General features: G+C 37.0%; 1 protein-coding gene and 1 long non-coding RNA gene across 6 annotated transcripts; one reads left to right on the top strand and one right to left on the bottom strand.

Moving 5' to 3' along the window:
* The first annotated feature begins 316 nt into the window (after positions 1-316).
* On the top strand, positions 317-23,653 carry LOC119992974 (ferredoxin-dependent glutamate synthase, chloroplastic-like). 5 transcript variants are annotated; one of them, XM_038839831.1, is made up of 33 exons: positions 546-848; positions 1,680-1,992; positions 3,273-3,715; positions 3,808-3,939; positions 4,718-4,816; positions 6,150-6,220; positions 6,898-6,994; positions 7,961-8,053; positions 8,516-8,661; positions 9,580-9,739; positions 12,411-12,521; positions 12,638-12,853; positions 13,557-13,714; positions 13,896-14,025; positions 15,017-15,075; positions 15,183-15,288; positions 15,911-16,007; positions 16,303-16,418; positions 16,640-16,837; positions 16,960-17,070; positions 17,365-17,604; positions 17,704-17,802; positions 19,174-19,269; positions 19,355-19,552; positions 19,664-19,738; positions 19,929-20,057; positions 20,140-20,238; positions 21,166-21,308; positions 21,408-21,501; positions 21,818-22,056; positions 22,172-22,250; positions 22,561-22,644; positions 22,937-23,653. In XM_038839831.1, exons 1-33 carry the CDS (start codon positions 546-548, stop codon positions 23,096-23,098), a joined length of 4,896 nt encoding a protein of 1,631 aa, XP_038695759.1. In that variant the 3' UTR covers positions 23,099-23,653. The 5 variants fall into 5 exon arrangements, 3 of the variants coding, with proteins under 3 accessions (XP_038695775.1, XP_038695759.1, XP_038695768.1); XM_038839840.1 differs by lacking the exon at positions 546-848 and having other exon boundaries at positions 1,826-1,991; positions 3,271-3,715; positions 22,937-23,098; XR_005466472.1 differs by lacking the exons at positions 21,166-21,308; positions 21,408-21,501; positions 21,818-22,056; ... (1 more) ...; positions 22,561-22,644; positions 22,937-23,653 and adding an exon at positions 20,724-21,128 and having other exon boundaries at positions 317-848; positions 19,929-20,043.
* LOC119992997 lies at positions 10,664-11,863 on the bottom strand. The gene is made up of 4 exons (XR_005466477.1): positions 11,786-11,863; positions 11,599-11,669; positions 11,454-11,496; positions 10,664-10,810 (listed from the first exon to the last, which is right to left on the bottom strand). It is a non-coding gene; the product is annotated as an uncharacterized LOC119992997 (long non-coding RNA).
* Positions 23,654-25,609: the final 1,956 nt, after the last annotated feature.

The following is a 25,609-nucleotide window of genomic DNA, read 5'->3' as shown; positions in this document are numbered from 1 at the left end:
TGATGTGAAGTTAGTATTTTAATGGTGTTGAAATAAAATTTAGATGAACATTATTTACACCATATTTTTTATTAAATACGTCCTATTAATCATTTTAAAATATATTAAAATATAATATATTTAATAAAGGGTTACAAATAATCCTCATCTAAAATTTATCTTTCTCAAAATAAGGAAGTTCAGATTTGGCAGCTAATCTCCCGTATTTATAAGAGAAAAAAAGGAGGATTTCACCGCCTTGAATCAGAAGACACGCTAATCTAACGGTAATAAAAGGAGTGGATGCATTATGGTCGAACTGTATAGCGACACACGGAATTGAGACTTCCTGAAAAATCTTAAAATCCCAGCGATGGTAGGAAACTAGGAATTAGGAAACACATACATCAAAAGAAAAGGAAACGAAACAGAGAGAAGTAGACGCCCCAGAGTGAGGCTGGTGGTTCCGGTCCTCTCTTCCCTTTATCTCCAATATATCCACATTCCCTCTCTCCCTTCAGTCTCCACACGATCCCTCTCTCCCTCTCTCCCTTGCTTTCTCTCTTATGGCGTTGCAATCACTGTCATCTGTTCCTCAGCTTCTCAATGGCGCCTCCTCCACCTCCTCATCCGCTACGAGACCGAGCTCGGTTCTTGCATCTCGTAAGAACGCGTTGTTTGTTGATTTCGTTGGACTGTATTGTAAATCGAAGCGGACGAGGAGGAGAATCGGTGTTTCCTCGGTTACACGAAGGAGCTTCTCGCTGTTCCTGGTGAGGAAACAGAAGGACTCGTTGTCAGTCAACGCGGTTCTTGATCTTGAGCGCATCAGTAATGGTGTCGCTACTCAATCCGATTTGAAGCCTCAGGTGTGGCTTTTGTTTTGTTAAAATTTTTAGAAGTAATTGGAGTTGGATTCTGAAGTGAAGGACGTGTTTGGTTTTTGTCGCTGAAATAATGCCTTTGTGAACGTTCTGTTTTTGATAGGAAAGAGACTTGAGATTCTCTCGAAACGGTCCTTTTCTCACGTGGTTAGGCTAAATTTGAATGCCGGTTTATGAAAACTAATGAACGAGAACCAAACACGCCCTCAGTGTGTGTGTTTTTTTTTTGTAACGTACTTTCTTAGTTTCTTTCACCGTATATCAGCGTTTGTTTCTGATCAACGTTGCTGTAAGTATGGTTGGTGTGGTTTGGCCATAAATCTCATTTAACCTGAGGTCGTTGAATCAGACAAGTGTAATAGATCTTTTGCTTTTGGTTTCTTGTCTCCGGCTATTTAAGAAGGTACTTTTTTGACTTTTTAAAACTATTCCTTCAGTTGCACCTTAAAGCTGGGCATTAGTTATAATTTTAACTATGGAATTTTTGTTCAAGGTGGGGTCAATTACTTTTTCACGAGCTTGAGCTGCTCATTCAAGAGCTTGTTTGTGAGCTGGTTTATGAACCCAAGGTTGTTCACGATTCCTTTGGGCTTGCTCCCGAATGTTCGTTCATGAACTCAGGATGAAAAAAAAGGGGAAAAATGTTAATGCCTTTTTACGTACTGTTTTGTTGTTCCAAACTAAAATATGGTTTGGGTTACTAAGATAATCGGGAAAAGCTGACCAATGTGATCTGGGCTTTTATCATTCAGTTATGCATGTCAATGAAATATTGGATTTTATTGCTTCTACCTATTATGATGATCTGATTGGCAGGTTGCAAACTTGGATGACATTATATCAGAAAGAGGAGCATGTGGAGTTGGATTCATTGCTAATTTGGAAAACAAAGCATCACATCAGATTGTTGAGGATGCTCTTACTGCTCTTGGCTGCATGGAACATCGTGGGGGCTGTGGAGCAGATAATGATTCTGGTGATGGTTCAGGAGTGATGACCTCAATTCCATGGGAACTCTTTGACAGTTGGGCTGAAAAGCAAGGGATTACTTCCTTTGATAATCTCCATACAGGTGTTGGAATGGTTTTTCTTCCTAGGGAAGAAGACCTCATGAATGAAGCCAAAAAAGGTGATTATTTAAAGAGGTTTGAATCAAGTTGGCTTTCAACTTGTATTTTTTCGATGTTTTGAATGTACAACCTTTGACCACATCTTTCTATATTTATTTTGTCTCTGCTAGCATTTCACATAAGTTATCAATGGAAATTCAAGAATTGTGTGTGATTATATATAATAACTTAAGAGGCATTTTATTTCAATTGTTAAGGGATATGTTTATCCCTATATTCTTCCACCCTCAATGTGTGCTTTTAAGAAGTTTGAAGAGAAGCAATAATTGCTTTGGCATTCCATCCCAGGAAAAAAAGAAAAGAAAGTATTGGCGTTTCATCAGTATCCTCATGGTTGGAGATGGGAAACTGTGGGTGCAGATATCAGGGAGAAGCAGAAGAAAATAAAACATTTTTTAAGCTGTAAAGGGTCATAGTTCAGCAAATGAGCCAGCCCAGTGGGCTGCATCAACCAAATGACCTGGGTGCAACGCCATGGACACAATTCTATATCAAGCTGCAAAATGGGTTAACAGTGGTTATAAGGCACCATAATTATTTAGCTTTTTTTTTTTTATAAAAATCCTTGGTTTGTTTTCTGTTCTCTCGCCAGAGAAAAGTATCCTCATTAAAGATTCCACAGTGAAGACTATATACAGACCATGACGATTAAGTAAGGGTATGGTCAATAAAGAAGACGTAATAAAGTTAAATTTTAATTGCATTAGTGGATCTATTTTTGATCTTTATAAAGGAGGGAAGGACATTCTTTGTTTTTCTTGGCCCCTTTTGCACTCTGTGAAAGAACTGATCCTTTCAAATGTGAATGCTTTTATTTTGTTGGATTATATTTATTTAGTCCCTTCATTATTGTACCTTTTGCATGCTCTGTGGGCACTGGTCCTAGACCACGGATACTGCAATTTCTGATGAAAAGAGTTCATCCCCACAATCTAAATCTGCTAAATGCAGAAGTCAGTCTGCCTAGAAGTTTCTACAATGTCATATTTGTCTGGTCTTCGAATCTTTTTAGGTGGTGTATATGGTGTGCAATGTTACTCCGTTTATTTAAGTTATATCGTAAGTTACATACAATCTAAAGACGATGTCTACTTTGATTTTCTATGGTTTAAAGTACAACATATTATTCATATTAAATCTTATTTGTTTGTTTGTGTGTGGTTTTTCTGGCAATTAACCTTTTCTGTGTAATCATGCACCTATGCCCTTATATGTCTGGTAATTCCTCTTTCTTGTGGTGTGACTTGTAATTTGACCGACTTTTAATTGTCTCTTGTAGTTATTGTAAATACTTTTAGCCAAGAGGGGCTTGAGGTGCTTGGATGGAGGCCCGTCCCTGTAAATACTTCAATAGTTGGTTACTACGCAAAAGAAACCATGCCCAACATACAACAAGTATTTGTTAGAGTAATTAAAGAAGAGAATGCTGATGACATTGAACGAGAATTGTACATCAGCCGAAAATTGATTGAAAGGGCTGTAAACTCAGAAAGTTGGGGGAATGAGCTTTATTTCTGTTCCTTGTCCAGTCAAACAATTGTTTATAAAGGAATGCTTCGCTCAGAAGTTCTTGGGCTCTTTTATACGGACCTTCAAAGTGATCTCTATAAGTCCCCTTTTGCCATTTACCATCGGAGGTATAGCACAAATACTAGTCCCAGATGGCCTCTTGCTCAACCGATGAGATTTCTTGGTCATAATGGGGAAATCAATACAATACAGGTTATGACTTCAATTGATTTGATGAATTTTTGTAAAGGCATGTGTGATACATTCTTAAATATTTTTAATTTGACTTTTATATTCATATGCAGGGGAACTTGAACTGGATGCAATCTCGAGAAACCTCGCTGAAGTCCCCTGTGTGGCGCGGTCGGGAAAATGAAATTCGTCCTTATGGAAATCCAAAGGCATCAGATTCTGCAAACCTTGATAGTGCAGCAGAAGTATGAACGCTCTTACCTCTGGAATTGGAATTTTGTTATTTATTTCATAATTTTCATGAGAATTCTCAATGATGAACATCTGTAACAACTAACAAGTGATCTGAAAATAGAATATTAAATGACAAAACCTCAAATGACTTCTGGAGGATTAGTACTTCAGTGTGCCTTCTTTCTAATCTCACGTGGGCTCATTTTGGAATTACAGTTATGCAAATAACACTTATGACCAGCTGGCTTTTGCCTCGGCTATTGGGTGCTTTGAGCAGACTAATTATCGTTTTGGAGGCAAAGCTTTATCATGCTTGAAATGTTTCGAATCTCTTCTCCTTGAAAATGTGTTTTTATTACAGTAAAAATGAGTGTATATGTTAATTCTGGCACCAAGGGGGTGCTCCCCATGTGCAATCATTTGCATAACATATAACGTAGAAAGTTTTGTGTTATTTAGCTGGTGATGTCCTGAGGTGATATCGACTACGTCATTGATATCAATTTGACTCATGACATCATGTAGAGTTGTCTTGCATTAAGTGGAGATTGGGTCCCACTATGGTCTTAGGCCAAATGGTTGAACGAAATCCATGTACTAATCAGATTCATTTGCGCTTCATATTTGTTTGATTCAAAGCTAAGAAAAATTTCTATAAAGTTTTGTCTTGGTGATCCTATTTTTCCCTTATTTATTTTGCATTTCAAATGCATATGCTTTCTGTTATATTCTTAAGTATCTTTATGTCAGTTTCCAGCTTGACTTCTCTATCATTTTTGTTTTCCTCAGTTGTTAATAAGAAGTGGCCGTACACCTGAGGAGGCTCTGATGATTCTTGTCCCAGAAGCATACAAGAATCATCCAACTCTGATGATCAAATATCCTGAGGTACTTCATAATGACAATCAACACCTACAATTGAGTCGCATCTATTCTATATTTTTATTTGATTATGCTGCATGTCAAATTTGACCTTTTATCACTGTTATAGTGCTTCTTTTTGTTTAAGGATTGAAAGAATTTGTTGGAAGAAAAACACCGAGGAGGTTCCGTCCAATTACTACCTTCTACAAGATAATATATCTATTACATCTTATAACTCTTATCAGTAATGCCTTTCCCACTATGCCAGCTATCTCTTAACTCACTCAACATTAGTTTCTTTCAATTGAAACTCCCATAATCTCTTCCTCTTTAACATCCAATGACGGTACTGATGGTATTGATTTAATACTTTGGTTCTACTCCTTTCCTGCGTGGTTGAAAGTCTTTAACTGCTTAGTTCCTTCTCCATTGACCTGATTTCCACCTTAGATATGCCAATAATGTTTAAAGCATATTTCCAAACTCCTTTTGCATCTACAATGAAGGATAATGTACTTTACTGATGATTCAGAAGAACTTTATTAAGTGCACTAGGTGATTTTGAATTTGTAAAATCTCATCACGATTTTCTTAGAAAAGCTTTATTAAGTCCACCAAGTGGACTTAATAAAGCCCATCACGATTTTACTAGGTTGCTTGACAAATATCCTGCTTCTATAATCATACCTTTGATCCATTAAAACCAAATAAAACTGTGTTAGTGATGCCCAAATTGTCAATTAAGCAGTTCTGAATGGCTGCTTGGGGGGGAGAATAATGAAAATCATTTCAAAGAAAGGAGAATACTGGTAAAGAGACATGAAGAGCTCCCATCCATATCTGTATCTATCCTGCTCCCCTGCTCGGACCATTCCCACATGCACCAGCTAAATGGGCCGCCATACCCTAACCAAAATGCCCGTCACCTGTTGGTAGAATGGCCACCTCTATTAGGTTTCACCTCAAGACCCATGGTGGATTTAAAGCATATGGGCATGCGCCTTAGAAGAAATTTTGATGTTTTATCATGCAAAAGACTATAGTATTACTTGCAAAATTGAGATGGGATTATAAATTATCGTGATCTTTTACAATTGAAGTTAGCCGATGCAACCATAATTTACCGCTAAGTATGAGGATATATGATCTTCTCTCTGTGTTTTTGGCTGTTTTCTACTTTTGTTTTTTCCCCGTGTTATGCATTATACTTGAATCAATTAACTTAATCTTTGCGTTTAATTTGAGTATTAGTTGTAGATAACTTTCATGTCAGTGCATATACTAATTTTAGATCAATCAGTTTATTGAGGCATATATGGTACGCAGGGACTACATTTATTAGTTTTTTTTCTTCTAGGCAGTAGATTTTTATGACTATTACAAGGGTCAGATGGAAGCTTGGGATGGACCTGCCTTACTTTTATTCAGGTAACGCTTTCAGGGGAAATTGTGTTATTTTAAAGGAGAAATAGGTACGGTAAAATCATCTAATAATCTTCTCTGATTCCTGTAATTTGTCTTTCAGTTATAGAAGTTGGTGACAGTCTGGCCTTTGTTTCACTGGAGTTACTTGGTGAAAACCATTGATTTTGCCCAAATGCAAATTTCCTGATGGAAAATTAATGTTATGGGCTAGGAGCCAAAGCATAAGGTTCCTAATACTTTTTTTTTTTATGAGCAATGGTTAATGGAAGGTGGAGTTGATTCATTAGTCAGATAATTTTGGAGTGTCCTGAGTTTGAAATGTTCTCACCTTAGATGAAGATTAACTTGAGTAACCTTTTGTTGTTTCTCGATTGTTGGTATCTGGGGTTTACTGTGTAGGGTGGGGCCAATATGGCCCTGCATTGGAGAGGTTCTACAGTCTCCAACAGTAAAAAAGAAGAAGAAAAAAACAGTTTTCTTTCTAACTAGAAGTCATAGAGGCTATCTCAAACGGCGAGAGGCTTTATTTTCATGAATTTTCTCGTCACACTTCTTTCATTTGCAAAAGTAACTGTCCTCCTTCACTAACAATTGTATTATTTGATTGCATTGCTTTTGGAGTTTTCTTGTTGCTTTCATTTCTGTTTCTGACTTTTTCCTTTCCATTTTCCATGATGTAGTGATGGGAAAACGGTTGGTGCTTGTCTTGATAGGAATGGACTTCGTCCTGCTAGGTATTGGAGAACTATGGACAATGTTGTCTATGTGGCATCCGAGGTGTGTTTTAAGTCTCTGTATGACCTGGAAGTAGTTTAGGATTCTGAAATGTAATTGAAGTGTTGATGGTCGTATCACCACTATCTCTAGGCACTTCTGCTGTAGACTTCGGTTTGGAGCCAGGTGTTTGGTTATTTTTCCTCTTTGATAAGCCAATATAAGAATACAGGTGCTTACTTTCTTAGGGGTTTGATTCACCGGATCATGCCCTGGCCCATTTTCATGCCAAGTGGTGGGCTTGACTTGGGAGTAATGAGAACCACAAGTAACCAAAATAAGAATTTGTTTTGGCCGCCATATTTCAAGCCTAAAGTGAACCATACTTGGCTGAGTCATTGCTGATCTTTTTAATAAATTACTTTTTTTTTGAAAACACCATTAAAGATTGTTCCTTGAGCTATTAATGTTTTAAATACCCTTGACTGTTTGTTTGTTGAGATTTCAAATCCCAAGCATTATTGAAGTGTGTGCTTGTCATAGTAGTCGAATTTGGACAGTACTGATCTAGTGGTTGGGCTTGACTTATGATAGAGCATTCAACTCCCCCACATATTACTGTTTTGTTGTATATTGTTCTGTTTCATATGACTGTAGGTTGATGATTTCAGTTGTACTAGGTTGGAAAGTTTTGAGACTTGAACTCTATTTTCCGTACAATGTGAAATTAGTAAATATTTGTGCCCTGATCACCAATCTGAAAAGGTGGAATTTGTTAAAATTTGAATTTGAAAATCCAGTTGATAATTGAATTTAATGGTGAATCTCACAATATAGACTAGATGCATCCGGAACCATTTAACATGTCTCAGATTTTGAACCTCCTAATGTCAACGATTTTGTTTTACAATGTTGATTTTGAAAAATCGTCCATGTTTTGCTATTGGTGCAGTTTTGTGGTAGCAGTCTACTTTGAGTTAGAATCACTTTACTTAATATATATATTTTTTCTTGCATATTCTTATCTAGGTTGGTGTGTTACCAATGGATGATTCAAGAGTTACCATGAAAGGTCGTTTAGGTCCAGGGATGATGATAACTGTTGATTTGCCTGGTGGTCAGGTTTGTATACACTTAAATGTTTTTGGTTGGTTACCTGTTAAAGTCATTGGCAAGTATTTGTTGTGCTTCACCTATTAATGGTTTTGGGATTTCTCATGTCTTTTATTTGCTATTTCTGCGAGGTATTCAAATTTCATGATGTTCATTTTCTTTTTTAATCTTGATCTTTCTTTGTTTGAGGCTGCATCCAACTGCAAGGACCTAAGGATTTATAATTATAGATTTTAAACATCCAAGTTTGCAGGTTATCTTTTAAAGTCATTGTCAAGTATTTGTTGTCCCTTTGCCTATTAATGATTTGGGATTTATCACGTCTTTTATTTGTTATGTTTTGCGAGGCATTCAAATATCATGATCTACATTTTATGTTTCACCGTTCATCTTTCTTTGTTTGAGGCTGCATCCAGCTGCAAGAATCTAAAGCTTTGTAATCATACATTTTAAAAACATCGAAGTTTGCAGGTTTATGAGAATACAGAGGTTAAAAAGCGAGTTGCTTTATCAAATCCATATGGAAAATGGATTAGTGAGAACCTGCGAGCCTTGAAGCCTGTGAACTTCCTCGCAGCGCCAACATTGGATAATGACGCGGCTTTAAGACGGCAACAGTAAGTGTAGTGGTAAATTCATCAATATTTTTTCAGGCGCCCACAGTTTTCAAAGTATATGTTTTCCCTTTGGGCCATGATGTACACCACTTGGTGCTTCTTAAAATAATAACAAAATGTTCCAGGTGATTCTTTTGGGTGCAACCACCAAGCGTAATATTATTGTAGATACTGAAATGGCGTTGAATTATAACAGAAATATCCGGCTTGTAGTTTGGAAATTTCTAATATTACGTCCCCTTTAAATTTACTGCTCTCCCACTCTAATCAGGCATAGCCGCATGGAAAAGAGAGACAGGTGGCAAATGCATAGTGGTTTGTTCTTTAAGTAAGACTGCCTTCAATAATTGCGTGTCACCATCTTTTTAAAGCTACTTCATGCATTACAACAATCTACTCTTCCTGAGAATATCTTCTTTGAAAGTCAAATCCTGATAGCATTTTGTCTTTTACTTCTCAATGTGTGAAGGACCATTTAGTTGTCTTTTTCTGCCCAAAACCTGGGTTCTGCACTGCGTATGGCTTGCAGGTGCTTGTTCTCGTATGTAGTCCGCTTAGAAAGCCAGTGTGATGAATTGGCTCTTTGGCTTCCCTAAAGCTAAATGTAAAATCTTTCATGAGGAACATTTTTGATAATTAATACAATGCCATTAATTCAGTAAACTGTTCTGAGGCCAGAACTAGTTTTAAAATTTTCTGGTATGCAAACTAGAATGTGGTGAAATCAGAGGGGACTAAACTAACATGTGCCAATGTGCCATCATTGCTAGTTTTCAAGCTATATATGTTTTTTAAGGAAAATGAGTATATAGTTATATTAGATAACATTCTGATGGCGAAGTTCATACTTTTAGGCACATGTATTGTAGTATTCGTTGTTGTCATGTTTATAACTATTTTCTTCTCTCCGGGTTTCAGGGCATTTGGGTACTCCAGTGAGGATGTCCAAATGGTTATTGAGAATATGGCGGCACAAGGGAAGGAGCCTACATTTTGCATGGGAGATGATATTCCATTGGCTATATTGTCTCAAAAGCCACATATGCTATATGATTACTTTAAGCAACGATTTGCACAGGTTAGACTTTGATTTTAGAACTGGGTGCGGCTGTATTGTAGCTGTGGTGACTAGGTATTCCCAAAAGAATAATCACGTAACTGCAATTTACTAAACTTTCTTTGGGACCATGACTCTTTGTCTTTTTTCTTCCCTTTTTCCAAGTAGATTTGGTGAATCTATGAAGTATGCCTGCTTAATTCCTGCCCTGTTATATGGTACTATGAGCTGGCACGACTTGGTACCAGGGTCTTAATATTTTCTTGCTGTCTTATTTTTTGCTCAAGCTCATCGGTATTGAGGACATACTTGAATTTCACTGTTTGTTAAAGTAGATTAGGACCGTGCCATTCAGTCACTGTTTTTATGTGATCATGTCCAGCTTTCATGTCACCTGTGTATGGAAGGGCTTTGTCTTTGATAGTAGTGATGATTCTGTGCCTTCCATAAATCCTTTCTCGAAGGAGGCCTATTTGAAGGACTATCTGCAATAGCACTGCTAAGAGAATGGCCTCCGTTCTTGTCGTTTTTCCTAGAGGAAATGGCACTAGGTTTTGTGTTCTGTATAGTCAACCTGCTCATGTAGAGTCACGTTAGGGTTGTCTAGCAAACATATTTGTATTGTATATCTGTCACGCCCCGTCCCAGGAACGTGACTTATTGGCAACACGTGTGTGCACCCACGTGCCACCACCTAAAATACCAAGACTCAAATACCATAATACCAGCACAAATTTAAACAAAAATCCGGCAGCACCTCCCCGTATATCGGAGAACGCCTCCTGCACAACATATAACAATTTAAACCAATAATTTCCATACCACCAACTAAATATCCAAGGCCTCAGGCCATATCATCCCAAACATAAATTATCATACACACATACATACCAAGGCATCAAGCCTAACCATCCAAAATCTTCATTTATCCCACACATTACATACTTGTATATATCCTAATATATCATTAAGCCAAAGACTAACCAACACCACACAAAATAAAACAACAAACCACCACAAGTCTAGGCCATCCGCGTCACGCTCCTCCTTGCTGATCCGTAGTCGGAGCACTAGCGCTAGTACCTATATCACCTGAGGAGGGGGAAAAAAATAAACGGTGAGCAGGAGGCTCAGTAGGGATAACGAATAAGAGTATAAAATAAGTAATAAGGCCGGAATATTATAAAAAAAAAATAAAGCTATGCAACAATATGCCATGTCGTCATACAAAATGCAATCCGTACGTCCAACCGAGCCATGTTGCTAGAGCCAATTAACCGGAACCACTAGCACATGCTCTCACACATACTCCATGCCATGCCACTAGAGCCAATTAACCGGAACCACTAGTGCATGCTCATACGAGTATCATCAACCGTGTCACTAGAGCCAAATAACCGGAACCACTAGTACACGTTGACGTACATACCATAATCCAATCCTCCATTTCTACCATGCAACCAATGCAATGTCACACATTACTGTTATGCAACTAAATTCAATTTGTGCGCAATTTCATTAAAACATATGCACAAGAGTATCAACTACTCGATAGATGACCGAGTGTCCATGGGTAATGCATTCAACATTAAACACACAACATAGCAACTTGAGTTCACAAAAGCACACAATCCAAGGTTTGTTTCCCCTTGAACAAAAAGGTGGAAATGAATGAAATTAACCACAATTCGGGTAGCCAAAAGTGTTCGAAATTGAGGGTTAAGGAAATCCCTACCTCTTTTTGGCCAAGCACCACAACTCTTCCAAGCCCAATCAACCTAAACCATACACGCATTTGCAATTCAATTGACATCCCAAAATTATTATTTTCCAAACCAACTACTCACATTTATCTCAAAATTTCAAGGTAAACTACTCACCTTGCCCAAATCTTCAAACCCTAGGACAACCACCTCTCCTCCTATCTCCACACTTCAATCCAAGCTCAAATCTAGCATTAATATACATAAACTTTGATTACTCAACAATCTTTTACCCCAAAACTTCTAATTTCACGAAATCCCACAAAACCCATAAACCCTAGCTTGAAATCCATGGAAATCTTACCTCAATCTTGAAGAAATCTTGAAAACCAAGCTTTAGAAAGTCCAAAATCTTCAAGTCAAGCTTCTTCCTCCTTGATTCACACCAAAATCCTTCTTCTCTCTAGTTCTCTCTCTCTCTCGGCGTTCTCTCTGTCAAATGTGTGAGAAATAGTAACCCAGAACTGTCTAAATGTGTTTTAAAACGAAATTTATCGTCGAGTGTCCGGACGGCTCATAAAGTGTCCGGACACTTTGTGAAGAAAATGAGACAGATTGCATATCTGCTCAAAAACTGCTAGAGGTGTCCGGATACTTGTTTGGGTGTCCGGACACTTCACTTTTTTTTATTTTTTATTTTTATTTTTTTTATTTTAAAATTTTTTAATTTGGGTTTTCACAATATCGAACCCTTTGGTGAAAAACTCCTGAACTTTGTCTGAATCAAATTCCCTTATTTTATTCTGATATGTTACCAAAAAATTTTAGTATCACTGTAGTTTCTTTGTTCCAAATGATGTTTACAGCACTTATTGTTTGTTTGCTATATCATCCATTAAATTTGGAATGGATGAAAACCATTTCTTGCCAATCTATTTTGATGTCAAAGTCACATTAGACTTTAACTCACAATTTTTTTTTATGTGCAGGTTACAAATCCAGCTATTGACCCTCTTAGAGAAGGATTAGTTATGTCTCTTGAGGTAAATATTGGGAAGAGAAGAAACATATTGGAGATTGGACCTGAAAATGCTTCGCAGGTTTGCTTGCGTCATCTTTTCTTCACTGTTGCGTTTATTCAGTTGCATTTCAAAGGTTTCTCAAAATGAATGTTTTGTTAGTTGTTACAGGCTTAGTTTGTTGTTGTTGTGACCAGATTATTTTGCCCAGTCCTGTACTGAATGAAGGCGAGCTTGAGTCCTTGTTGAGGGATTCGTATCTTAAGCCACAGGTCTTACCAACCTTTTTTGATATATGTAAAGGGGTTGAGGGCTCTTTGGAGAAGGAACTAATTAAACTTTGTGAAGCTGCTGATGAAGCGGTTCGAAACGGCTCCCAACTGCTTGTTCTGTCTGATCGCTCTGATGAGCTAGTATGTTTTCTGTTCTCTATCTAGTTTCACTTAGAGCTTTCATTTCTTCAACTCATTTTAAGGCATTAAACTTTTGTTAGTTTGTTAGTATTTTGAATTTTTGATAACTTCAGCATATATGTGGATGTGTAATATATAAATTTTTGTTTCAGTGTATTTACTGTGTATTGTTCATCGACAAGTATTCTCAGCTTTAGTCTGTTATTTTTGAGTTATTATGCATTTTCCATTGTTTCCATAGTATGTAGTTCCATAATCTCTATAGTTTGGCGTTGTATGTTTGTGATTGTAGTGCCCTTGCTAAAACATTGTGACACGTTCCAATCAAATTACTTTGCTATTTGGAACATGAAAAGGTTTGATGCCGGTGTTACTTCAGTGGAAAGTATGTGATAAATGTAAGGGACAATGTGCTTGTGGATATGCCTCTTTATTTAATACTTTTAGTTTGCAAATTGGAGCAGGATTCCTTACCGTTGTCTCTCTATCTCTCTCTCTCTCACACACACACACACATTTGTGCATGTATATTGAGATATGTGGGCATTCCCTTTTTGCCTGTTGCTGAAATTACTTTTTTCTTTCGAGGTGTAGTCAGGTTGAGTTATGCTTAGTTTGCTTCTTGTTTTCCTCATTTCGTGTTCCTTTTGGCCACTGAGGTAATTTGGAGCTTATTCCTAAATGCTACTTTCCTCCAATGCAGGAGCCAACTAGGCCTGCCATTCCAATACTTCTTGCTGTCGGTGCTGTTCATCAGCATCTTATTCAAAATGGCTTGCGAATGTCAGCTTCTATCATTGTGGATACTGCTCAGTGCTTTACCACTCATCAGTTTGCCTGTTTGATTGGATATGGCGCAAGGTTGTTTTTCTCATGTTATCAAATACCCTTTTACCATGATGCTTCTTTATTTATATCAATGCTAAAATGAACTGGATTAATTTTTCTGATGTAATCATGACAAATAACATTGTGTTCTAGTGCTGTGTGTCCTCTTCTCCATCTAACTGCATAATTCTGGATATCTAAAATTGTGTTCTAGTGCTGTGTGTCCATACTTGGCTCTGGAGACATGCCGGCAGTGGCGTCTGAGCAACAGAACTGTAAATCTGATGCGAAATGGAAAGATGCCAACTGTAACAATTGAACAGGCTCAGAAAAACTTTTGCAAGGTCAGTACATCTGCAACCAGCATGTTTTTATTCTAACTGTATCTTTCGTATTCTTTCATCAATGGATGTTTCAGTTATTTTTTTTACGTGATGTAACTGTAACATGAGTTGTTATCCCTGATCTAAAAAGTTTTTGCATGTGGCTTTGAAAGTCTAGCAATGCTTAGTTTTGGTGATCATAATTTGTCAACTGAGATTTCATGGTAGAAAATTAGGATCTTGGTTTTTGGTGTCTTATATTGTAAAAGAATAAAAAAAGTCAGAGAAAAAATCATGGTTTATAGATTGTCCTGAAGAATTTTTGTTCATTACTAGAAACTCTAGTATTGGTCTGGTCCTAAAAATAAACAACAGCCTTAGTTGCATTCCATGTTTTCATCCCAGTTTAAAATGAGATAACTATCCTAAATGTTTTGAGATATTTCAAGGGAAAAGTGTAGAATAGTCAGTCTACATATTGTGTTTTGTTATTGTTTAGTACATTTAATGTTTTATTGGCAAACCGTGTGGTAGCACTTCCGATTAAGGGGTTGTTCAATTTTGTCACCTATTCTAGCACGTCTCTTGTATTTGTTTCCAGTGATTTGGGTTCTACAATGTATTGTTATTTGATTTGATGGCACTGAAGTTTTAGAACTCAGTCTGTTTTTTCCATATCACATTGTACAGCCATAACTATTGCTGATGCTAAAAACATAGATAAGGCGTGAGATTATCATGTCATAAATGTCATGCAGATAAGGCGGCCTTATGGGTAGTTAAAAATACCTTTATTACATCTAAATTACCGTTTGCTCTATCACTTAGTGTGTTACCCGGTCCATTGATCGTTTATAGTTTCTGACATAAAAAGTTATGGGGCTAATATAATTTCCGGACTCTGGACTCTGCCCTTGAGACCCGGCCGATTTGATTTTTTTTGTCTCATGCTATGTCATGGTCTTTTAACAATTGTTAAATGAAATGACCTTAATATTTTTCTCTAATTCAGGCTGTTCAATCTGGCCTCCTCAAAATCCTCTCCAAGATGGGCATCTCGTTGCTTTCAAGGTATGAGTTCTGAGTTCGAATTTCTGTATTTTTCTCTAGAAATCATTTTTATGTAATTCTTTGGCATGTCATGTTGTTCGATTATCTCACTGCTTCCCTGTTCTTAGTTATTGTGGTGCACAGATATTCGAGATTTATGGCTTAGGGAAGGAGGTTGTTGATCTTGCATTTTATGGAAGTGTATCAAACATTGGTGGTTTAACTCTCCATGAGGTGAGAAACTGACATACAACAAGCTCCTGCATTGTAATAGTTAATTTTCCAAAAAAATTTTGTAGAGGTTGTCTTGAGAAATAGCTCTTATAATGTCAATTCCTTCAAGATCTCACAAAGGTTATATTTTGATAAGTCATGTTTATTATTATTGTTGTTATTATTATTTGCGTGAGAGGGGAACTTGAGCATTGCTGTGGCTCAAGTCCTAAAGAGTGGGCTACCACTAGGTTAAAAGATCCTTGTTGTTTGATCTCACAAAGGTTTACCCTCGAGTTTTGATATTCTTCCTTTCCAGCTGATTGAGTCATTTTGTATGCCATAGGGAACCCAGTTTGCAACTATAATGTTGTTTGGGATTTAAGGTTGAATGTTTCAAAGGCATAACCACACAATCATTTACACTCTTAGTGGTTTCATCAATTTCTTTGGTTTCAAAAATCCTCAAATTGGCCTTATAGTTTTGAATGGATGTACGCGTGCGACGATTGATTTTTTCTTGTAAAATCTTACTGTTCTGCTGCTGGCGCAAGAGATGCATTTTAACTTTTGGTATCATGGTGGTTTGTACTGATATACTTCTGTGACATTGATTATTGTTGTACTAATCTTACTGTTGCAGCTGGCGCGGGAGACACTGTCCTTTTGGGTGAAGGCTTTCTCTGAGGATACGGCTAAGAGGCTTGAAAATTTTGGGTTTATACAATTTAGACCAGGAGGTATGACTTGTTAATGGACACTTCTTTGACTCATGAAAGCTGATGAAAATAATGTCTTTGGGATTTTGGTCCTTGCTCCCTACTGAGTGAATCGGCTTGCTGTCTATTGGTCTGAATCGTATGATTGACAGCGACTTCTTAGGTTTCACTGAAATGCTGCAATGTTGAATTGTAATTCGCAAGTTATTGGTCCTGGTTGGCAGCTTGCACCGACTTCTTAATTGAAATTTTTTCTCTATTGATGTTTTCTGAAGAGTTTCGTTTTTTCTTATGTCATTGATATTTTCTTTCACAGGGGAATATCATGGAAACAACCCAGAGATGTCAAAATTACTCCACAAAGCTGTTCGCCAAAAGAGTGAGAGTGCATTTTCAATTTATCAGCAGCATCTGGCAAACCGTCCCATGAATGTGGGTGTTTTCTTTTTCCCCATTTTATATTTTTTGACACTAAATCAGATATCATTTAAGAAGCAATATGTTAATTCTTTTTTTGAGTGAAGGATTTTGTTTGAGAGAACCGCAAGAAAGCAATATTTTATAAAAAAAAATTGGGTTTCCGTTCTTTTTTTTTTGGTGGTAGATTCTTTGAATCTTTGTTATAATTTGTATTGTTATCATTTTAACTGTAGGTTCTTCGTGATCTTCTTGAGTTTAAGAGTGATCGCCCTTCTATTTCCGTGGGAAAAGTTGAACCTGCTTCTGCTATTGCTGAAAGATTTTGCACTGGCGGGATGTCACTTGGAGCCATATCAAGAGAGACTCATGAAGCAATTGCCATTGCAATGAATAGATTAGGTGGGAAGTCTAATTCTGGAGAAGGTGGTGAGGTATGATAACTCTTTATGTCTTTAGCTTGTGATGCTTAATTGCTTTAAAATTATCATCTTGATGCATGCCCCTGATGTACCAAAATATTTGGCGAAATTTTTTCCTCTTTTATTTCACGCAGGATCCTATTAGGTGGAGCCCACTTACAGATGTTTTTGATGGGTACTCGCCTACACTGCCACATCTCAAGGGTCTCCAAAATGGTGATACTGCTACAAGTGCTATCAAGCAGGTAATATTACTGAAATTTTGCTGAAAATAAGTGTTATCTGTTTATGACTTTGGATTTTGTATTCTGTGTTATCAACTACAATGATGTTGGGCTTACCATGGAAGAAATATAATGTTGTTGGTATATTTTATAGAACATAGCAGATTATTATGTTAGCTCATATGTTAAGTGTAAAATTTTCCAATCTCAAGGGAGAGATTACTCTCTTTTGAAGCCATTCTAAGTTTCATAAGCAAGAAATTTTCCATTTATAACAACTGACCAGCAGCAGGGGAAAATGCTATTCCCTTTCAGGTTGCTTCAGGACGTTTTGGTGTCACCCCAACATTCTTGGCAAATGCCGATCAGTTAGAAATTAAAATTGCACAAGGGGCAAAGCCTGGAGAAGGTGGACAGTTGCCTGGGAAAAAAGTTAGTGCATATATTGCAGGGTTGAGAAATTCGAAACCTGGAGTCCCACTCATATCTCCTCCTCCACACCATGACATCTATTCTATTGAAGATCTCGCTCAGCTGATCTATGACCTCCATCAGGTGATTGTAGATTCGTAATGATCTTTATTATATTCTTTAAAATACAATATATTTTTAGAATACTAATAAGAATGAACATGATGTTTACCAAACAAAAAGGTCAACCCTAAAGCTAAGGTGTCTGTAAAGCTTGTGGCGGAAGCTGGAATTGGCACAGTTGCATCAGGGGTATCAAAGGGTAATGCAGACATTATACAGGTATCTGGTTGATTACATGTATTGAGCAGAACGATTGCTTATATTTTTGATGATTATATGATATCTTATGTTTCTTGATTTATATCTATTATTTTGAGATCCGTTAATGTCGTGTATTCCAGGTCATTTGTTGATAAATTAATCAATGGATTTTCTAAATTTATAATTTTGCTGAGTAGCTCTTTAATGTTGTAATGGTTTTCTGCTGGGTAAAAAGTTCAGTGATATTCTTGTCCTATAGTGTTGGTTAAGAGAAATTGAGCATGGAATTGATTTCTAGCAAGCCAAAATTTTGGGCACCATTTGGTATCATCTTTGGAACTGCGTAGCCACTGCTTCTCTTGAAAAACGTGATCGAAGATATATGATAGAGCACCGAGATTTTTGCAACTGAATATCTTGTAGCCACCCATGTATCCTTCCCGCTCCCTCATTTTCTTGGGAAAACAAGTTTTTATGCATCTCAGATTGCTTGAAAGATTCGCTTATGTACCTATATATATGCTTCTTGTTGTTTTCTATCCCTTTCATTTTGAATGTACTACAAGGGAACAAAATGAAAAATTCAAACAATTTCCTGGTTTATCCCTCTGATGGTGGCAAAGAGGAAAGATGGAATTTCCTAGTTACTGCCCTTAGTCAGTTAGGATGAACAGCTTGGATAATGAGAAAAGAGTACATAAAAACAATTGTGCAATTGGGATGTTGGCTATAAGATTGCAATCCCCAAAACAATTGACACAGCTTACTAAATTCAGCCTGCTCAGGCGATTCAGCTGCTTGAAGATAGTGGAAGCTGAGTTGCTTGTGATCCTGGGATACTCTGTTTGCAGCAAACTGAATATCTTCCGCTAGTGAGTGATAGCTTCTGAAATAGCTTTAAACTCTCAAACAAACCATAGGCTGACTCACCGATAGTAAGATTTCATAGAGCAAGGTTTCTGAGTTTTCTTTGTCTGTTTTACTGTGGTATGTGCACTATGTTGCTGATTTGAGCTAATATGAGTCTCTGGTTGGTGGTAACTGTGTAGATACCAACTTCCTCAAATGCTTAAGTTTTCTTAAATTGTCTCCAGGAACCTTGGATCCAACTTTCTCACTGTGCTGTATTGGAACATAGAAACCAGTGATTATTTATGTTTAGTTATGCAGGGTTATATTATATATTCTTTACTAATGTCTTCAATTAGGTGTCAGTTGGTTATATTGAAAAGTAATTTAATTGAAGTGTCATTTCAATCTTGTATGTCTTAGAATGTATTGCATATCAATTGGATATGTGCAAAAGTAAGTTCAAAGATTATGTATTCAACTTTCTTCTACACTCCTAGGGACCAGTCAGAAGTTGTAACTAAAATTTCTCATTTGCAGATATCTGGGCATGATGGTGGAACGGGAGCCAGCCCTGTAAGTTCTATCAAGCACGCTGGCGGCCCTTGGGAACTTGGACTTACAGAAACACATCAGGTCTGTTTATTTCCTCGATGAAATAATTGGTGGAAGTTGCTCCTCATGATTCTGACTGAATGTTTTTTAACCATTATTTATACAGACGCTAATTGAAAATGGACTCAGAGAAAGGGTCATTCTTAGGGTTGATGGTGGCTTCAAAAGTGGAGTTGATGTGATGATGGCTGCTGCAATGGGTGCTGATGAGTATGGATTTGGTTCTGTTGCTATGATTGCCACTGGATGTGTTATGGCCCGCATTTGCCACACAAATAATTGTCCAGTTGGGGTTGCTAGTCAGGTATGTGGGGAGCCTTAAGATCCAGATTATGTTATCATTTCTTTTTGCAGTTTCTCATTGATGGGATTTTCTGTGACTCTGTAATCTAACTTTTCGTTGATTTCTCTTTAGAGAGAGGAACTACGTGCTCGATTTCCTGGTGTGCCTGGTGATCTCGTCAATTTCTTCCTATATGTTGCTGAGGAGGTAATCATTTTCCAGTGTTTTCATCATTTGTTGGAACTTCTCATTCATTTTCGTTGTCCCTTGTTTGACTCTTGGCTGAAACCTGGATTTTTTTCTCTTGAGCACCGGGTGCATATTACGTATCAACATATGATTTATGACACATCTCTCTGTTGTAATATTTGTTTATGCTTGTCGTTTTGTTGTATAGGTAAGAGGAATGCTGGCACAATTGGGTTATGAGAAGTTGGACGATATAATTGGACGGACAGATTTGTTAAGGCCGAGGGATATATCACTAGTGAAAACTCAACATCTTGATCTCAGTTATATTCTCTCTGTATGCATTTAGATGTAACTGTTATAAAATTAGTTCGCATTTTTTTCTTTCTAATATGTATGAACTTTACTTCTCTTTTCAGAGTGTTGGGCTGCCAAAATGGAGTAGTACTACAATTAGGAATCAAGATGTTCATACTAATGGTCCTGTTCTAGATGAAATTTTACTCACTGATCCAGAGGTAACAATATCCAATACCTCTTATGACTTGCTTTGAGTTGCTGATAAAGGCTGATGCTTTTGACTCCCAATTAATGTTGTGTATGATATGCTAAAAATGAGAGTGCAAACATGTGAGGTTGTGGTAATGCATTTAATGTCTATAAAAATTCCATCTGTATCTTATCAATGTTCTTGATGTTTATGATAATGGTTGCATAGGCTCTTTAGTTTTCATCAAAGGACCTCATCTATTTCCAGATAAGCTACTTGAGTACGTAATAAAATTTTGGAAGGCACTAGTGGATCCTTATTTGCCATTTAATCTTTAATAAGGCAACCGTGAAACTGTTAATGTCGATATCATTCTTATTTCTTCCATCTAAGTGTTTTTGGTCTCTCTCTTGTTTTACATAAATACTCAAATTTTTTGCACTACAGCATGCATATGTTAACAATGTATATGCCCAAATTATTTTTGATTATTTTTTGCTTTTCTTTGACCAGAGTTGCTCTTTGTAGAAAAACACGCCTATTTTTGAATGAGATGCTACTGCCGATTTCTTTGACCAGAGTTGCTCTTTGTAGAAATTATATTAACCTTGTTTCTTTTCCTGTCTTTGCTTGTGTTACTGGAGATCGAATACCAACATACTCATTTCTTAGCATTTGACTCGCTATCTATTTATGTTGTGAAATAATAAACAGTATTGTAATAGTTTATCAATATTTAGACCTAGACAAAAGCCATGTAAAAGACTCTTTTTATTTTTAAAATGATGTTGAAAGCAGGGCTTGCTGGGCAATATAGTCTGTTCTTTCTTGACACTTTGCAGTTATTGTTTCTTCCAAAAAATGTGTAGAATTAGGATCTGTTAGTACTTGCAAGTCTCTCCATGCATATGTACATGTGGTTATTATTATGAAAAATATTCATATGGCTGCACAGGTAATAGATGCTATTAACAATGAAAAAGTAGTCGAGAAAACCATAAAGATATACAATGTGGACCGTGCTGTTTGTGGTCGCATAGCAGGTGTAATTGCGAAGAAATATGGCGATGCAGGTTTCGCTGGGCAACTCAACATAATGTAAGATTTGGATTTATCTGAAGAATACTAATTTAAGAATTTGTGGGTTGATGTCTTTTTGTTCAAAATGCAAGCTAAAGAGTCTCTTCATGTGTACAGATTCAATGGGAGTGCTGGCCAGTCATTTGCATGTTTCTTGACACCTGGAATGAACATTCATCTTGTAGGAGAGGCTAATGATTATGTGGGAAAGGTGTTCTTCTGATATTTATGCTTTCACTGTTTTAGGATGTTTTTATTCAACATCAAAAAATTATTTGAGTATGACGTTGGGAGTTATGCATTTATAATCTTCAATTGAGTTTATGTTTGGTTACCCTGAGTGACACCCTTGTTAAAACGCTCATTGAATAGTCAAGCAGAAGTGCTCAACTAACTCAGCTTAGTAATATTAAAGTAGTCTTGAACTTAAGCTAAACTAGTTTTGCTGATGTTGTTGACACCTTTTGATTTTTAGCCTAGCTAACAAATTTCAAGTTTCATCTAAATTAGGGATTTAAATATTTCAGGGTATGGCTGGAGGTGAGGTGGTTGTGACTCCTGTGGAGAACACAGGTTTTTGCCCCGAGGATGCAACTATTGTCGGAAATACTTGTTTGTATGGGGCAACAGGTGGCCAAATTTTTGTCAGAGGAAAAGCAGGGGAACGGTTTGCTGTTAGAAACTCACTCGCTCAAGCTGTAGTTGAAGGCACAGGTGATCATTGTTGTGAGTACATGACAGGTGGTTGTGTGATTGTGCTTGGAAAGTGAGTACTATCTCGACCTGTAGAGTTTCATTTAGGTCAAGAAATTTGATGGAATGTTCATGGTTAAAGCTCCAACACCTTGCCCTAACTTCCTTTTTGTACTTTTTTCTGACAGAGTGGGCAGAAATGTTGCAGCGGGTATGACTGGAGGGCTGGCATACATGCTTGACGAGGATGGTACTCTCATCCCCAAGGTTTGTACTCCTGCAGGACTTCTCTATTTTATTCTTTATCGCAGTCTTGCAGAATTAATATATCTGTCAATTTACTATTGAGTTGATGCTTTGTATGATACCATATGTGTTCTTGTAGAATTATTTTTGCGGTTTCTTGAATGGTTTTAGTGTAGAATTCTTTTGCTTTAAAATTCATGATGTGCAGATTTACGATCATAGATGAAGCATATTTTATCAACTATTCTGATAGTTTTTTTTTCTACATCATTTGATTTGCAAACTAAGCGGTGGTTTAGAGTTGAATCATTTCTTGCATAACCTTGAACAGGTAAATAAGGAAATTGTGAAGATCCAGAGAGTGACTGCTCCTGTGGGTCAGATGCAGCTAAAGAGCCTTATTGAAGCCCATGTTGTAAGTTCACCCATTCAACTATATGAGCATGCACCTACTCATGCACATGCATGCTAAGCCTTCCAATTGTGATTAATGACTTGTAAAGGTGATTCCGAATGGTTTTCAACTTTATCATTTTGCCTGCTGTCTGCGCCTCTGTGGATTTCATCTCACTTGTGATATGTTATGATGTTCACTCTCAACTCCAGCCTTTCAATTTATTTCCGATGCCTACTAAAACCGGAAGACGGTTGGTAGAACTTACACTATCCCATTTCTCCAACATAATTTAAATCCCCTTTTGCTGAAGGAAAAAACTGGGAGCAGCAAAGGCTCTGCCATTCTTAAGGAGTGGGACACATATCTACCACTCTTTTGGCAGCTGGTTCCACCCAGTGAAGAGGACACCCCAGAGGCTTGTGCAGAGTATCAGACATCGGGCACTGGGCAGGTGACGTTACAGTCTGCATAGGAAAATACTTTGATGGTTCTACAGACACGAGCAACCACAGGTTTCTTCCCCAACTAGCACTGAAGGATTAGATGTCCATGGATTCTTAACTTCAGATTCCTTTCTTATGAGGGAGATCTGAGGTGCTCAAGTATGGCCGGTTGGCTAAAAATGGTCACTCAGAGGATTCTCTCTTTGCACAAAGTAAGTTCCTGATATCTCATCAAGTACTCATGCTCTGTGTATTGTAGCAGCATTGGCATAGTGATTTATTGCAGACAATGTAAATTCTGTAAACCTAGATTTTCTGATCTCTGTGAAAGCCTGTGGTGGTCTGACACTTGTGCACTGTAATGGCTAGTTTTCTTGGCCATTGTTTTCTTTTTGTCTAGGAAAATTCAGTAAGAGCATCTAGTCATATACAAAAAGTTAGAGAATCTCGCGTCTCTTTCTCATCTCCATCTGTTCAGGTTAAAATCATGCTTTGCAATGTATATAATAAACACACACTCAATACTAATAAGTTATTTTGCCTAAGTTTTGGCAATATATAAAAAGATTGATTTGCTAGTGATATGATGGCATCTTGTGGAGATAATATTCAGTTTTTTTTTTTGCCCTTTTTCGTTTCACTGTTGGTTTTTTAATTCCATATATATATTTTTGGCTGTTGGTTTTATATTTCATTTGTTCCCTTGAATTGACTAGGTGGAGCAAAGCATGCTTTGAAACGTATTGATTAATTTGCATATGACAAATGTTTTTGAAATGGGGAGGGGGATTCAAACCCTGATTACTAGGTTGATACACACCATCTTTATCGCTTGAACTAGTGGCTTGGGTGTGTCGCATATGACAAATGTTAAAAAATATATTTGACTCATACAATTTGTATACACACTTTTTATTGGTTAAAAGGATGATTGCAAAGTTACCCTTATTATAGTTCACGTAAGTAGACAAGATTGTAATGATATCAAGAAATAATAACTTTCTGATGATTCATTACTCGGAAAATTAGAGCATTTTCCATGGAAGGCAAATCTCATATGACCAGACCCAAGCAAAAGTCAAAGTTCATCGATCATTTAAGCAAATGCAATTTTGTGATTGTATTCTTTTTTTTTCTCTCTCAAAAATCTCCACTTTTTCCACGTTTCAACTAATTCACTTGAAAGTCGTATCAAAAAGTGATACAACTACCACTAACTTATTGATGTGTGTGTGTGTGTATATATATCCATCCGTAAGTTGTTTCTAGTTTCTGCACTCTCACTTTTTCTCGTCCCCTTTTTGCATTTTTTTTTTCCATTTTAGGATGTTATCTATCTTATCCTTGATGTATACGATCCATTGAATTGTATTTATTACGTTAGGGGTTGCATTCTCTATATATGAAAACGTGACGAAAATGAAGCTGGTATGAAATCCAAATATAGGTGTATCAATCCATATATGCATATGTTAATTTCCTGTCAATTTGTAACCGCCTGTTATGTCTCACTTTCAAATTCCAAAAAAATTAAATGAAATTGACATCCACGTGTGTTGCTTTGCTTGTCCTCCTCCTTCCTACGCGTCTTCTCTCCTTTCTCCCTCCTTTGGACATTTTTTTTTTGAACGGGAGAGGAGAGATTTGAACTCTGATCACTAAGATGATACACATCATCATTATCACTCTAACTAATGGTTCGAGTGCGTTCCCTGCTATGGACTTAATTCAAAGCAATACAGGAATCGCCTCTCCTTACGTTAAAAAAAAATCATCTGACAAATTTGAAAGGAAAAAAATTGCAAACTAAAATGGAAGAATAAGAGGAGAAAGAAAGGCCAAAACAATGATTTTCATTACAAAATGGTACATTTTGAAAGATGAATTAAGCCTCCTAAAACAAAACTAACTACTTAAGGAAACAAAAGAGAAACCAAATAATCAAACATCGACTTAGATCATCCTGGCTTCGAGAGGAGTAGGGAGCGAGAAAGCGAGCATAAAGAGAAGAGACATCATCATCAATGGAACAAAGAGCAATATTGTCGGTGGCGGAGGCAATGGCGGAAGATACGGCGGCAACACCACCAGAATAACCGCCACCACACCCAGAAACAAAATCGATCTCCACCCAAAGAACGTCTTCATATATATATAAAAAAAAAAAAAGAGGACAAAATTCAATTTGGGAGAATTAATTAATGAACGATCAGAAGATGGAGCTTGTCCTTATCCTTATCATAAAAAAGAAAGAGGGGGAGAGGGGGGCGATAGGGACGAGGGCTTGGAGAGTCCTGCTTCAACCAACCATCAACGTATATGTGTTTTGCTTTTGTCTGCAATTTAACTTTTGTATTTATTGATGAATCCACTTCCCCTAAACTTCTCTCTTTTTTTTCTACTGAAGTCGTACATGCATTACTATTAATGACATTTAATATAATTCTTACTTTAATTGATAATTCATGTACAATATATATATAACCAACTTAAATCAATTGGATTCTCTCCATAATATTCAAATGCATATATATATATAC

The sequence above is a fragment of the Tripterygium wilfordii genome, chromosome 3 (genome assembly GCF_013401445.1).
Source record: "Tripterygium wilfordii isolate XIE 37 chromosome 3, ASM1340144v1, whole genome shotgun sequence".
Taxonomy (NCBI): domain Eukaryota; kingdom Viridiplantae; phylum Streptophyta; class Magnoliopsida; order Celastrales; family Celastraceae; genus Tripterygium; species Tripterygium wilfordii.
This window is presented reverse-complemented; position numbering and strand designations above follow the sequence as displayed.

What these genes read in the sequence shown, in the direction of transcription:
- LOC119992974 (XM_038839831.1), top strand. Translation starts at nt 546, where the DNA reads ATGGCGTTGCAATCACTGTCATCTGTTCCTCAGCTTCTCAATGGCGCC. An exon ending in TGATGATCAAATATCCTGAG is followed by an intron (nt 4,817 to 6,149) that starts GTACTTCATAAT and finishes TTTTTCTTCTAG; the next exon opens with GCAGTAGATTTTTATGACTA. An exon ending in TGTGTGATTGTGCTTGGAAA is followed by an intron (nt 22,057 to 22,171) that starts GTGAGTACTATC and finishes TTTTTCTGACAG; the next exon opens with AGTGGGCAGAAATGTTGCAG.